This window comes from Eptatretus burgeri, chromosome 16, assembly GCF_056783735.1.
Source record: "Eptatretus burgeri isolate ZD-2024b chromosome 16, Ebu_testis_v1, whole genome shotgun sequence".
Classification (NCBI taxonomy): domain Eukaryota; kingdom Metazoa; phylum Chordata; class Myxini; order Myxiniformes; family Myxinidae; genus Eptatretus; species Eptatretus burgeri.
Genome location: NC_140976.1, coordinates 14,997,563 through 15,011,796, shown reverse-complemented (window position 1 = coordinate 15,011,796; position 14,234 = coordinate 14,997,563). Strand labels below are relative to the sequence as shown.

The following is a 14,234-nucleotide window of genomic DNA, read 5'->3' as shown; positions in this document are numbered from 1 at the left end:
CAGGCTGAAGTTTACGTTTTGTATCCCACTGATGGGCCGCAACCAGATCTGGAACTCCAAAATGGAATTGGCTTGTTCTTGTCACTCACCAAACTCATCCACAAGGTTTTGTCCAAATCCGTCTGCAACTATTTGAGATATCCTGTTCACAGACAGACAGGTGAAAACATAACCTCTGCTCACCTTCAGTGGCAGACGTAAAAATGGGGTCAAAAGGATTGGTAATTTTCGAAACAGACATAGTGGTGGGTAGACATTGCCAAACAAGACATATAAGTGACACATATCTAATATCACAATTAATTACTTCACGCTTGTGCCTAACATTCACTTTCAGGCAATAACTACTCTATTTCAAGTAGTTTTCAAGGAAGGTTTCATTTTTCATCAACGGTTCCTTATGAGCCTCACCTGTACATTGTAATCGGTCAGTGAGTGCGTGCACTTGGGTACGCGTGCGAGAGTCCAAATGCAGATGTACTTTAATGTAGATCGTTCATTATCAGATCTACTATAATGTATCCATCCTGGTGATGCTGTCCATTGTTAAATGCTCAGTCTTGTTCAAAATGGTTTCTCTTCTTCCTTTCAGTCCCATGGAGTCTTGCTCAGCATGGCAGACCTCATGCAGATCTGTTTGGAGGTGGCTTGTGGTTGCTCCTATTTGGAACGTCTACACTTTGTTCATCGGTAGAACCACGTGATGTTGAATTTTATCTCCATTTTCCTTATCCCTGGCATTTGGTTCAAGCATAAACGTCCTGTTTGCTTTCCTTTGCCATTTGCTCGTGAAATAACTTATTAGTTTATTTACAACATTAACAGCCATTGAATTTGCATGTTTGTTGATGGCGTTGTAAAAAAATGGACAAACCTACAATACAGTCCGAAGTTCAAGTACAACCATCTGCCATCCCACATTGCCCTCCATCATTTATTTTCACTTTTCCTTTTTTGCACCAATTTCTCTATTTTTCTCTCACTCACTCACTTTAAAAACTTTTATCTTCCCATTTTGTTTTTACCTTTCAATTCTGGTCTTGATTCCACACAGTTTTCTTGTTACTTGCGAAAATCGAAGATTTTTCAAGTATATTAGTCAGTCGATTTTGTTATTCTGTTTCTGTCTGTCTGTCTGTCTGTCTGTCTGTCTGTCTGTCTGTCTGTCTGTCTGTCTGTTTATCTGTTTGTCACCTGCAGGTCACAATTTTAAACCAATCTTCACGAAACTTCACCTTATGGTAGAGTTTATCATAAGGAAGAAGCCTATTGTTTTTAAGGTCAAAAGGTCAACATAGGCTCAAGGTCAACAACTTGGGTGGTATTTCTAAAATCCTCAATTTTCATCCGATTGACTTGAATTTTGAAGAGGATATTTCTATTTCATGTCAATGAATTCAACCAGCCAATTATTTTTCAGGTCAACATTGACCGAAATTTCAACATAGGCCAATGGTCAACAAACTTAAGGCCCGGTCACACCTTGACGTTTTAGCCAACGTATGCCGATTTTTGAATTTTTTTTCTAAAACGCTGACACACGTTGAATACGTTATGGGCAAGTTTTGATAACATTGAGAGCACGCTGAAAAACACTGCCATACGTCGTTGTACGTTGGCTTTAAACGTTGTACTTTTTGGTTGTCCTCAAATTTTTTCATGCTTGAAATTTCACGACGTATGCCGGCGTATGACTCACACGTTCCGCTACGCTGGCCACAAGTTGTATGCACGGTCTGCGATCGTTGACAGACGTCAACACATGCTACTTGTAAGTTAATCATAAGTTGAGACACGCCGAGGTAATGTTTAGCGTACCCGAAACTTATTTCTGACCTATGATTAACGTGTTGTTGGCACGTTACGCGATCGTTGCCACACGTCGACAGACGTTACTTTTAAGTTACTCATAGGCTGAAAGACGTCGGTATAATGGATCGTCCTTGCGTCAGCGTCCACAGCCATGGCCAGGACACTTATTTGCAGCATTCTTCAAACTTTTCTTCAGCATGACGAGGATGTTCACACTTCGATGTCTAGCTTGGCTATGATTCCAATTGTCCATCGGCAGCGTCTATTTAAAATAGTCGAGTTTGAGCGTTTTAACACGTTCAGAAGAAACGCTTCAAATTTCCAAACCCCAGCGTCAAAAAACAAAGGCGAGTGACAGCAATTTAAATCGTTCATTGTAAACAATGAAAATAGCTGAGTGGTACCGTTTAAAAGTCGTTGAGTGTAAAAAAAATCCAATTGTTGAGCGCAAGCGTCTACTTTCAATTGTGGAGATGCAGCCATTTAAATCGTTGTTTATCATTTAAATCGTTAAATCGTTAAACGCAAGGACGATCCATCATAACCCACACCCTCCCCCTCACACTCACCTACTACTGCCAACATGAACAAACTACTACTAATACTAATACTAATACTGATACTGATACTGATACTGTTACCGCTGAATTGGACATCGACTCAAAAAGGACTCAAACACTGTTGGGTTCCCCTTTTATGAACACCATTTTTATATACCAATTCCCAAAACCGCTGGGAACACGTCTTTATGTGGCAGTTGTAAGTTAGAAACACATTCATTTATTTTTTTTGTCGACCGGAAGACGTCATTGGAATACGTCTACATACGTCTGTGTGTTTGGACTACGTAAAGAATTGGTTCAAAGCACGTCAAACATAAGTTAGAAATAAGTTTCGCGTAAAAAAGACATTACCGCGACATGTTTCGACTTATGAGGAGCTTATAAGTAGCCTTTGTGGACGTGTGTAAGCGTCTGCATATCGTGTGTACAACTTATCCCCATCGCATGCGGAACGTGTGTCATATGCCGAGTACGTCGTAAAATTTTGAACATGTTTAAAATTTCTTGACGTACTCTACTTACTACGACGTATGATAGCGTACTTTAGCGTTGTACTCACGTATACCAAACTTACTCATACCGTATTTGACGTGCCCCAACGTTTTAGACACATTTTCTTAGGTCGGCATACACTGGCAAGATCGCCAAGGTGTGACCGCGATGTTGTCACTTCCATTTCTACGGCAGTTATGATTCGAATCGTTGTGCGTCAGCCTTTTAATAGGCTACGTCACGACATCGTCGGCGATGCGTGCAACGCGCTATGCCTAAGTTAGACTATCGTTGGGCATCGGTTGTGTAGGCCGACAACAGGTTCAGCATTCGTTGGTATAAGTTTTCTATAACACAACGAAACGTTCTGTGTCCGTTACCAATGCGTTATACACAAGACCAAGTCGCTATGAATACGTCCGAATCTTTAAAAAAAAAACATCAAAAGTTCAACGTAAACCAGCGTTTTACATACATTTTAATACGTTGCCATCGCTGGCTAAAACGTCAAGGTGTGACCGGGCCTTTAGGTGCTGTTTCTAAAATCCTCGGTTTTCATCCCATTGACTCAGTAACCTGATTTGCAAATCCTCTTCATGTTTCGAGTTCAACCAGCCTATTCTTTTTGAGGTCGACAAAGGCCAAAAGGTCAACATAGGCTGAGTTTCTGAAATTGTTAATTTTCATCCGATTGACTTGAAATTTGAAGAGGATTTGCATATCCGTTTACTGAGTTCAACCACCAATTATTTTTTGAGGTCAACATAGGCCAAAAGGTCAACATAGGATGAATTTCTAAAATCCTCAATTTTCATCCAATTGACTTGAAATTTGAAGAGTTGTTGCATATTTGGTCATTGAATTCAACCACCAATTATTTTTGAGGTCAAATGTGTTTTGTGGATTTCGCAAGTAACGTGCTCTGCAATACATAGTCTTCTTCTTTGTTTATTTGTCTTGGATTTCTTCTCTTACATTTTGGTTTCTTCTCTTTCTTATTTGTTCCATATTAAACCTGCTGTTATTGCTGTGGTTGGCTTTGCAGAATATATTATATGTACACGCAGTCGTGCATGCATCTTTGACCTGTCTATCCTGTGTTTTAATGTCGACCCAGCTCTGAACTGTAACCCTGGTGCTTCATATTCAGAGCAGGGCATCAATGTGGGTGCCATCTCTCAGAAGGACGATAATCCAGAGGACCCATCTGCTAGCACTTGTCGGTGAAAGTTCGATCCCATGGTGTCTTTTCGTGAAAAGTGCATGAGTTGTCCTTAGAGCCACCTTAAGCTCTAGAAATTCTTGCCACCTTAAGTGGAGCGTGTTGCCTGGCCTGCCTTTTCGTGAAAGACTTGGGCCAAAAGAAACTTTCCCCGGCCGACTTCACAAGAAGGAAGGAATACTCAGTGCTGTTAAAGAAGAGGACGAGTCGTAGTCGTCATGTTATTATTGAAGTTGTACAGCTTTCAACAATCTGGAATACATTATTTAGAAACCTTGCTTGATTCAAATGCCAAATCTCAACAGCTCTGTTGTGGGATTATATGACTAACTGCCTGAGGCAAGAAGATGCCATTCAACCTAATAACACCTGTTTCATCTCTTTATTTTTTTTTCCTATTATATCTGCATCTTGTTTAACTTTACTTGCAGGTACTTGACAAGTCTGCCATTTTACTCGATTAACTCGCCCTAGGGATTTGGCCTCTCGAAACTGCTTGGTGTCAACTCCGGGGTACAACCCGGACTCCAACAGGGTGGTGAAGATTGGAGACTTTGGATTAGCCCGAGACATCTACCGATTTGACTACTACCGGAAAGGTGGAGAGGGCCTTCTGCCCGTACGATGGATGGCCCCAGAAAGCCTTCAGGATGGGATTTTCACCATTCGTTCAGACGTTTGGTTAGTCATTGTTGCTACCGACATGTTTGCACAAAAATTACAACTCTAGGCTAAGTCGAAGCACTCATCCCATATTTCATTGTTCCTATAATCCCTGTTGCCACGCAGTCTCAGAAAGGAAAACCAGTTAAAAGATACAAAAGTGCGTACAAAGCCAATCTGCTGTTACAACATCGTGCGGATGTTCCTTTTCTTCTTTTTACTAATGTCTTTACTTTTGTCGTCCTTTACTTATAAAGTACTCTCTCTTTGCCAGTAAACGTTTTTGTGGTTTTCAGCACCCCTTACATTCGTGGTGTATTTTAGTTTGAAGATCTTGGTGAAGGGTTGGGGGGCGAGGGGGGTAGGAGAGAGTGGGGTGGAGGTGAGGAAGTTTGAGAGTATTTGTATTTTTCACGAGTTCTAAATTTATTGTTTTGTGCTGACGAGATCCTTCAAGCAACAATGGTGTGATCAATCCAGAAATTAATGTTATTGTGAACTTGAAAGGTATTTGACCATTTCAGTGCTTCTGTTGATTTGTGGTCGATGATAATACTCTGTGGCGAAATCTACAATCCTTGAGTGTTACTTTGTCTCCATTGGATTTTTGTGTGCGGGTGCATGCATTGCTTTATATGTTGTCTTGCGATCACTAATCGCATCAGTGATTCTCCATTGTGCCTGTGTGCAGGGCATTTGGAGTGCTCCTCTGGGAGATTATGTCATTGGGTCAACAGCCATACCCAGCACGCACCAACATTGAGGTTTTGAAATTTGTGGTGGCGGATGGTCGATTGGAATGCCCCAGCAACTGTCCTGATGCTATGTATGTATCAACTGTAATGTGGACAATCTGAGAATGCATGCGCATTGTTTTTATGATTATTATTATTATGATCAATGTAGGTGTGATGTATGCAAGCAAATGTGGGAGGTAATTTCAGAAGGGGAGGAGGGGTGAAGGAAAGGCAGGATAGGAAATTGGGGGAAGAGCAGGGAGGAAAGAGAGGATTGGCAGGAATGGGACCCAAGAGAAGAGGGAGGAGGAGGACAGTGGGAGCATATTCATTGAAATGCAAAATTTTCCAATTGTTGTTGTTTTGCATGTTATGTCAATATATGTCTTCTGTAGTCACTTCCTCCAAGTAAGAGGTGGTGAAAACAAATAAAAAACGAGAACAGCTACTCGGTAGAGTGCATACCTCCGTCACGCAATGCTGGATCAAGTAGAACATATGGAGCCCAATAAATTTTTGAAATATCATTCTTTTCTCGTTTTTGGCCCCATCTCTATGCCTGGTGTTGGCTTAATGGTTTGGGTGGTGGGTTTGGGATCCTATGATCCTGAGTTCAAACCCCACTCGGCTGTTGAATTAATACCAGGTGGGGTTGACTCTGCCTGTCATCCTTCTGAGGTCGGCAAAATGAGTGCCAGCTTGCAGGTATACTGTGTCGGAGTGGCGACCCGTCCAGGATTGTGTCCAATAACCAAGGAGTCTGCTTAGGCAGCACCAACGCTCTGCACAGAGTATGGTCCCGACGGAAGGATGGATGGCCCCATCTCTCAATGTTGAAGAATCAATTTAGAAATTCAAAAAATTCTCGTATTCGGATCTGGATTTCGATCTTCACCAAAATCCAATCAGTTCATCCTTGTCACATACCCAACCTGTCCACCAAGTTTCGTCCGAATCCATCGACCATTGTTTTGGGGAGATATTATGCTATATATCATTTACAGTCATATCTCTCAATGGTGAAGAATCACTTAATTTCTAATAGCCGGATCCAGATCAGGATCTTCACCAAAATCTCATCAGTTTGTCCGTGTCACATACCGAACCTGCCCACCAAATTTCATCCGAATCAGTCAACAACTTTTTGAGATATCCTGCACACAAACAAACAACAAGAAGAAGACATCGTGCATCGCACGATACTTGCGAAATCCATAAAACAAATTTGACCTCAAAAATAATAATTGCTGGTTGAATTAATTGACCTGAAATATTTATCCTCTTTAAATTTCAAGTCAATGGGATGAAAATTGAGGATTTTAGAAATACCAGCTTAGTTGTTGACCTTTGGTCTATGTTGACCTTTTGGTGTATTACGACCAAAAAAAAAAATAGGTGGTTAAATTCAATGACCAAATAAGCAATTCCTCTTCAAATTTCATGTCAATAAAATTAAAATCGTCAATTTTAGAAATGTGGTCTATGTTGACCTTTTGGCCTATGATGACCTCAAAAATAATTGATGGTTGAATTCAGTGAGCTAATCTGCAAATCCTGTTCAAATTTCTAGTCAATTTGATGAAAATTTAAGATTTTAGAAACTTGGTCTATGTTGACCTTTTGACCTGAAAAAACAACAAGCTTCTTGCTGATAATGAACTTTACTACCATGTGGTGAAGTTTCGTGAAGATCAGTTTAAAATTGTGACCTCTCGGCGATGAACATAAAAACAAACAAACACAATCACGCAATTATAATCGAGCAACACATCACCTTAATCTACTGATAATAAAAGGAGAAAAAAGATGATGACCCTTGCTGCTTCTGAGCTTTTCATTTTTCATTGTAAATTCCATCAGCTCTCAGATAGTGTCCACCTGTCCCATTAGATACAAGCTCATGGCAAGCTGCTGGAGGACCGGTGCAGACGAGCGCCCGTCATTTTCCTTCCTTCTCGAGGAGCTGCAGACTCTGGTGCTTTCTCAACCTGTGCTATCAGAGGATAATTGCATCGATTCCATCACCTATGCAGACTTTTCAGGTCGGTCTTGGCAGTTTTCTCTTTTTTTTTTTTTTTAAACCCAAAACTTTGAGTGTGTATTTCTTTAGCTTTGCACAGAGAAAACATAACGGAAGATAGCTTGTGATTTGACAGTTCTTTGAGGTAGGTGCATTTAGTAATTCGATACTTTTGTATGATTTGCCTTTAACATTACATGTAGTGAACGAACTTGTATTTGTGAATCAGAAAGTTAAAATCGCATCTCCGAAACATTCTAAAATATATATTTTATATTTATTATACAAGATGAAAGGGTCTTGGAAGGACTTGCACACATGCACACACACACACGCGTCACAGAAATGATGTACCACCACCTAACAACAAGGAGGTTGAGAGGCAGAACAGAAGGGATGTAAGAGAGGATGCTTTGGAGCAATAGACCACCTACGATGAAACAAGGCCATACTCAAAAACTGTAAAACCAGACCAACCAAATCGTCCACAACCCGGACGGACTACAAAAAATCTTTTGATAGTGTTCCACATTCATGGATGATAAAATGCATGCAGGTATGCAAGATCTATCCCCAAATAATCAAACTGATTGAGAAAGCAATGGAGCTTTGGAACACCCACATTTATACTGCAGTACTCGGAAGGAAAGTTCGAAATACCGGATCTTCTCGGATGATGGTCTTTTGCCCCTCCTGTTTTTCCTGCCCCTGGAACCTCATTAATGAGCAAGGATGCAGATAGGGCAGATGGCGAAGGAGCTCAAAGGGCGGAGGAGCTCCTTGTGAGCCAACGGCCATCCATATCTAGTGCCCAACTGTGTCTGCGGACGTCCTCCTGCAGTTGGGTTACTTCTTATTAGGAGGTTGGTGGCAGGATTTGCACTCCGGCCACCGTAAAACCCTTCATTCCGCAAACCATTCCAAAAGTATGAAAAAATCTGAAAACCCACTCCGTGGGAGTACCTCCTGTGCAGCTTCCCTTCGCAGGGTGGCTCACCGGATGACGGGATTGGGGCAAAGCCTTTGGGACCCCCAATCGTTGATAATAGGGGGGAAACCACAGGGTAACATTCCCAGGTCAGATTGCGGGAGAGTGTGTCGGGGTGGTGTTGAGGTGTCGTCCACAAAAAAAGGACGCAGCGACGCGCTGCTCTGGGCCATGCTCCCATACCTGACCTGACCTGATGCAGATACACCCGACCATCCCATAGAAGAACATCCAAAGAGATCGGAGAATGTGACACATCTACTGTATATGGACGATTTTAAACTCTGCACCAAATGACGAAAAATTTACATAATAACTCAAATTATTGAAACGGTACTCCAACGACATTCAAATGGAATTTCTCATAGATATGTGTGCTAAGTTCACATTTGTACAAGGTAAACCAACAAAAACAGACAAAATAAAAATCGACCTTGATAGCACAATACAGGAGCTAGAAAACGAAGCATCATACAAATACCTCAGAGTAGATGAGGCCCACAAAATATGTCGCGAACAAATGTGCAAAACAATCGTCATAGAATACTTGCGTAGAACAAGGCTAATCCTGAAAACATATCTCACCACAACAAACAAAATCAAGGCCATTAACCCACTAGCAGTACCAGTGTTCCAATACAGCTGGAGAATAATATACTGGCCACAATAAAAAAAAATCAACAAGTTACATATCAAAACAAGGAAACTAACTATCCGCAAAATGTTCTACAAAACCAATGCATCCTGCGAATATACCTGCCGAAAAGAGGAGGTCGCGGCCTGATGGATCTCGACCAAATGCGCAGAGTAACGACAGTAGGATTGGCTGAGTATGTGAAAAGTTCAACAGACTACTGAATCCAATTTGTGTGCAAACACAGACAGCAAACCAGAGAAGTTATCCCTAACCCACCTTGCAAAAAATTTCCAAACACAGGTGCAAATGGAAGATGTCATGTATGAAACCGAAACGCCAAGGAATACAGCCCCAATGATTGCAAAAGAGAAACAAACAACATATCAACAGATATACACTGACAACTGGGAGAACGACAAAAGAGCAGGATGATGTATAAAAAAGAATTGCACAGATTGGGCACAGACAAAGAAGACCCATTGAATGGTTAAGAAGAGGTCAGCTTGACTGGGATGGAGAACGACTCATAATAAATGCCCAAAACCAAGGACACTACACCAATGGCTTTAAGAAGATGGCGGGACTGAGTCAATCGGAGAGGTGTAGATTCTGCTAGGTAGAAACAGAAAGTACGAGCCTCCTCCTATTGGGATGTAACAAAACTCATGTCAGAACAGCTGTACACACAGAGGCACAACACGGTATGTTGAGTAATCCATTGGCACATCTGCAAAAACTTCAATATCCCAGTCGCAAAAAACTCATGGAACATGAACCAAAAGCAATCACAGAAAACAAGGAAACAAGGTAATAACCCTCGATCGTATATGACCCGATGATCCCATCGATTGTGAACATAGAAAACAAAGCATCGTGACCGGATATAGTACTTGGGTATCAAAAAAAGAAAAAAAGAAGGCATTGCTAATTGAGGTCTCAGTTTCCATTGATTTTGGCATAAACAACACAGAAATCAAGAAAATGACCGAATACCAGGATCTCAAAAATAGTCAAAAGATCATGGGAGCTGAAGAGTGCCAAAATTGTACCAGTGACAAATGGAGCAACAGGAATGATGAAGACGAATCACACGGAGGTCTTAAAAACCATCCCTGGGAATATTACTACAAACGAACTACAGTTGGAAGTTTCCCGGGGCTCGGTGATGATCCTCAAGAGCCCTCAGACCAAAATTTTGAGAACAAGAAAACTTCACAACCTGTTCCATGAATCATGATCCCTTACTGAAATGGAGATGGATACTTTGAGCCTTGGGAGGATTCCATTACACCTTCTGAAACCCAAATGTGGAGATAACAACCCACCACAGTGACACACACACGTAAACAAATACATGAGATAATACTGGACTTGACTTCAGACAAACACAGACACTGGGCTTCAGCCGCTGTCACACCTTGACGATTTAGCCAGCGTATGCCGACGTATGAAAAATTTGTCTAAAACGCTGGCACACGTCGAATACGTTATGGGTAAGTTTGGTATACGTTAAGAGCACGCTGAAGCACGCTGGCATACGTCGTAGTACGCCGAGTACGTTGACAAATTTTAACATGCTCAAAATTTTTCGACGTATGCCAGCGTATGACTCACACGTTCCGCATATGCTGGCCATAAGTTGTCGGCATGTTACGCGATTGTTTACACACGTCGACACACGTTACTTGTAAGTTACTCATAAGTCGAAACACGTCAAGGTAACGTTTAGCGTCGGTGTTCCAGACTCCCCGGTTTTTTTTCTTTTCTTCGGCATGACGGCGATGTTGACACTTCGATTTCTAGTGCGGTTATAATATAATATAATTAATAGGCTGCCGCTCAACCATTTACATCATAATCGCACTAGAAATCGAAGTGTCAACAATCACCGTCATGCCGAAGAAAAAAACAAACAAAAAAAACATGGAGTCTGGAACACTGACGGGTTCCTCCTGTGAAGCCCATTTGTATATACCAATTCCCCTAAACGCTGCCAATACGCCATTATACGGTAGCTGTAAGTGAGAAACACGTTCAGTAAATTCTGTGGTCGTCCGGAAGACGTCTACATACGTCAATATGCGTTGGAGATATGTTAATCATAGGTTCAAAGCACGTTACTCATAGGTTAGAAATGAGTTTCGGGTACGCTAAACATTACCTTGACGTGTTTCGACTTAAGAGTAACTTACAAGTAACGTGTGTCAACGATCGCATAATGTGCCTACAATTTATGGCCAGCGTATGCGGAACGTGTGAGTCATATGCTGGCATACGTCTAAAAATTTTGAGCATGCTTAAAATTTGTCGACGAGCTCGGCGTACTACGACGTATGCCAGCGTGCTCTTAACGTATACCAAACTTACCCATAACGTATTCGACGTGTGCCAGCGTATTCGGCAAATTTTTCATACATCGGCATACGCTGGCTAAATCGTCAAGGTGTGACAGGGCCTTGACACTTCGATGTCTTGTGCGGTTATGATTTGAATCGTCGAGCGGCAGCCTTTTAATAGGCTACGCCACGTGATTTCGGCGATACGCTGCCGCGCTATGCATATGTTAGACTATCATTGGGCATAGGTTGTGAACGCCGACAACACGCTAAGCATCCGTTGGTATAAGTTATCTATATGTTATCGAAACGTTCTGTGTACGTTACTAATACGTTATGCATACATCTAAGTCATTATGAATACGCCAAAAACTGGAAAAAAAACATCAATAGTTCAACGTACGCCAGCGTTTTACATACATTTTGATACGTTGCCATACGCTGGCTAAAACGTCAAGGTGTGACAGCGGCTTTAGAGAAGTGATGTCACTTCCCAGGACACTTTGGGTACCAGTACCAGCAATACCATTTTTATGACGTCGCTTTTCTTTCGGCAGTCAGTGGGGTCATACAAAAGAAAGAAGAGGTAATTAAGGAGAAAGTTCCTCCTCCTCATGGATACCAACATATTGGGTTTGTCCATGCACTATCCTCTAAATGCTGAGCATCAAGCGAGGAAGCATAAGCACGTACCATTTTAAAAGTCTTTGGTTTGATTCGGTCAGGGTCGGAATCTAAGTGTCCAGAAATAAATCTCGTTTTGCAGACATTCGATCCTTTCCTTCCTTTTGTACACAACACACGGCTGCTGGTTGCATCATTTGCTGGGGGTGGGGGATGGCTATGCCCCTGATGCAGTGCCTCCTGAAGATTAGAACAGGAATTTATAATTTGGTGAGGGTGCCGGTGATACCTTGCCTACTCTTCACGAAGGCCACCGTGGGATCTTTATCATCCGCTCAATAAAGCTAGCAAATGAAAAGCCCAGTTTAATGTCCATCTGAGGGATGGCACACACATCGATGCCTTGCCTTGCCCTGCACGTGAAACACCAGGATGGCAGGTTATTGCCGGGTCGGGATTCAAACCCAGGATAGACAGCTCGGAGGCGAATGTGCGTATCTCTGTCCTGCCAGTCCAGACATGCCTTGAAAGGATGAATATGCAAATGAGTGGTTGATTTCCCTCGGCCCAACCCTGATTTATCTCCGTCTTTGTGTTTTTGACACGTTGTTTTGCAGACGTGAATGCAAACCTGGAAATCTCAGCAGATGCAACTTTGATTGAGGAGGAAATGCACGGGATTGATAACCCCATTTGGTCACCAGAGCAGGTGATGGAAAATGGGCATTCTCAACAACAAAATGACACCAATGCCTTTTGTCATTATGCTTCGACTGCTTTGATCTTTGAGGGAAAACGTTCCGCCAGTCCCGAGTCCCACAACACGTCGTGGGAAAGATTTGACCATTTGGAGGACGTTGATTTGCAAGATCAACCACAAGAGAACCTCTGTCTTGGCAGAGAACAAGACAAAAGCTCAAGCGGATCCACGAGGGATTCTGAGAATCAGCTGGGAGGAGTGCAAGCTTGCGATAATCCCACAGTTGACGTTGGTGTTCCTCTTAACTACATCGTGCTCAACCTTGGGCCTGGCAACAGTAAGAGGTCCTCCATTGCATCGGATTATTCGCTTGTTGAAAGCGACTCCATCTTATGAGGCACAATTATTTAATGCAGGTTTTGATTGCATTGCTCTTTCGTTCTAAGACTGGTTCTGATTGAACAAGCATAATTTTTCAACAGCGAAACAAAACATTTCCAGCAATGCTCACACAAGTGGACTGAATTTAATGTTGAACAACAACTGTGCAGTGCACAGCAAGCCGAAGTGCTACCCATTTGGATGAAGCCTGATGTTTCGGCTGCCGGCATTCGTTGATGGACTTTAAACTGACCAGCCGGTTCTTGAAAGAATTGAGGCAAACTTCCCCCACAGCTGACCCCACAATGGGGTCGGATTAATGTGGGTGGGTGGTGGTAGTAGTAGTAGTAGTACTACTACTAATAGTAGTAGGAGAAGAATAATTACTTTTTGTTTTCACATCGATTGTAGAGGCAGATTATATCAACCATTTCCTCGATTTCTAGTTTGGTGCTTTTTAAGTGTGATCGTTCGTCCGTTCATGTGCAGCACAAGGCTGTGGGGTAGCATCATTGGCTGATTGTGCAGCTCTGCCGCTGATGCAATGCCCTCTACTGGTTATGGCAGAAATTTGGAATTTGTTCAGAGTGCCGGTGATGGCTCGCCTACTCTTCACGAAGGATATCGTGGGATCTTTAACGTCCACCGACGAAGACGGGACACCCAGTTTTAACGTCCATCCGAGGGACGGGTACACACATTGAAGAATCACCCTACCTGTGAAACACCGGGATGACAGTTTATAGTGGCTTCGGGATTCAAACCCAGGCTCAACAGCTTAGAGGTGAGTGTGCGTACCTCTCGGCCTCAGTGGCAGCCTCTAAGTGTGATGATAAAATGTTTTGACAAATTTAAAACACTTTTCATCTTTCATTTTGTGATGTCGCTGTGACGTAAACAAGAAGCCCACCCCGCAGACTCGATGCAAGTCTATGCATCCCTGCTTGATACAACAGGCCTCAGAAGTCGGCCATGTTGTCCACTCTGTCCATTGGGTTTTGTCATTCCTCACTTCAGCACAATCTCCTCCTTTGGCAGCACTTGCTCACCCCCTGCCCC

The 14,234-nt window shown here is 42.4% G+C and overlaps 1 protein-coding gene across 7 annotated transcripts in view; it reads left to right on the top strand.

The window, feature by feature from the left end:
- Window positions 1-13,614, top strand: part of LOC147010579 (proto-oncogene tyrosine-protein kinase ROS-like) — a 43,748-nt gene extending 30,134 nt beyond the window's left edge. For all 7 annotated transcript variants that reach the window (XM_085859758.1, XM_085859760.1, XM_085859759.1 and 4 more), the window contains 5 exons: window positions 593-690; window positions 4,564-4,770; window positions 5,444-5,578; window positions 7,380-7,531; window positions 12,712-13,614. In XM_085859758.1, coding sequence (XP_085715884.1) covers window positions 593-690; window positions 4,564-4,770; window positions 5,444-5,578; window positions 7,380-7,531; window positions 12,712-13,190 — 1,071 coding nt within the window. In that variant the 3' untranslated portion in view covers window positions 13,191-13,614. The remainder of the gene's footprint in view (window positions 1-592; window positions 691-4,563; window positions 4,771-5,443; window positions 5,579-7,379; window positions 7,532-12,711) is intronic.
- Window positions 13,615-14,234: the final 620 nt, after the last annotated feature.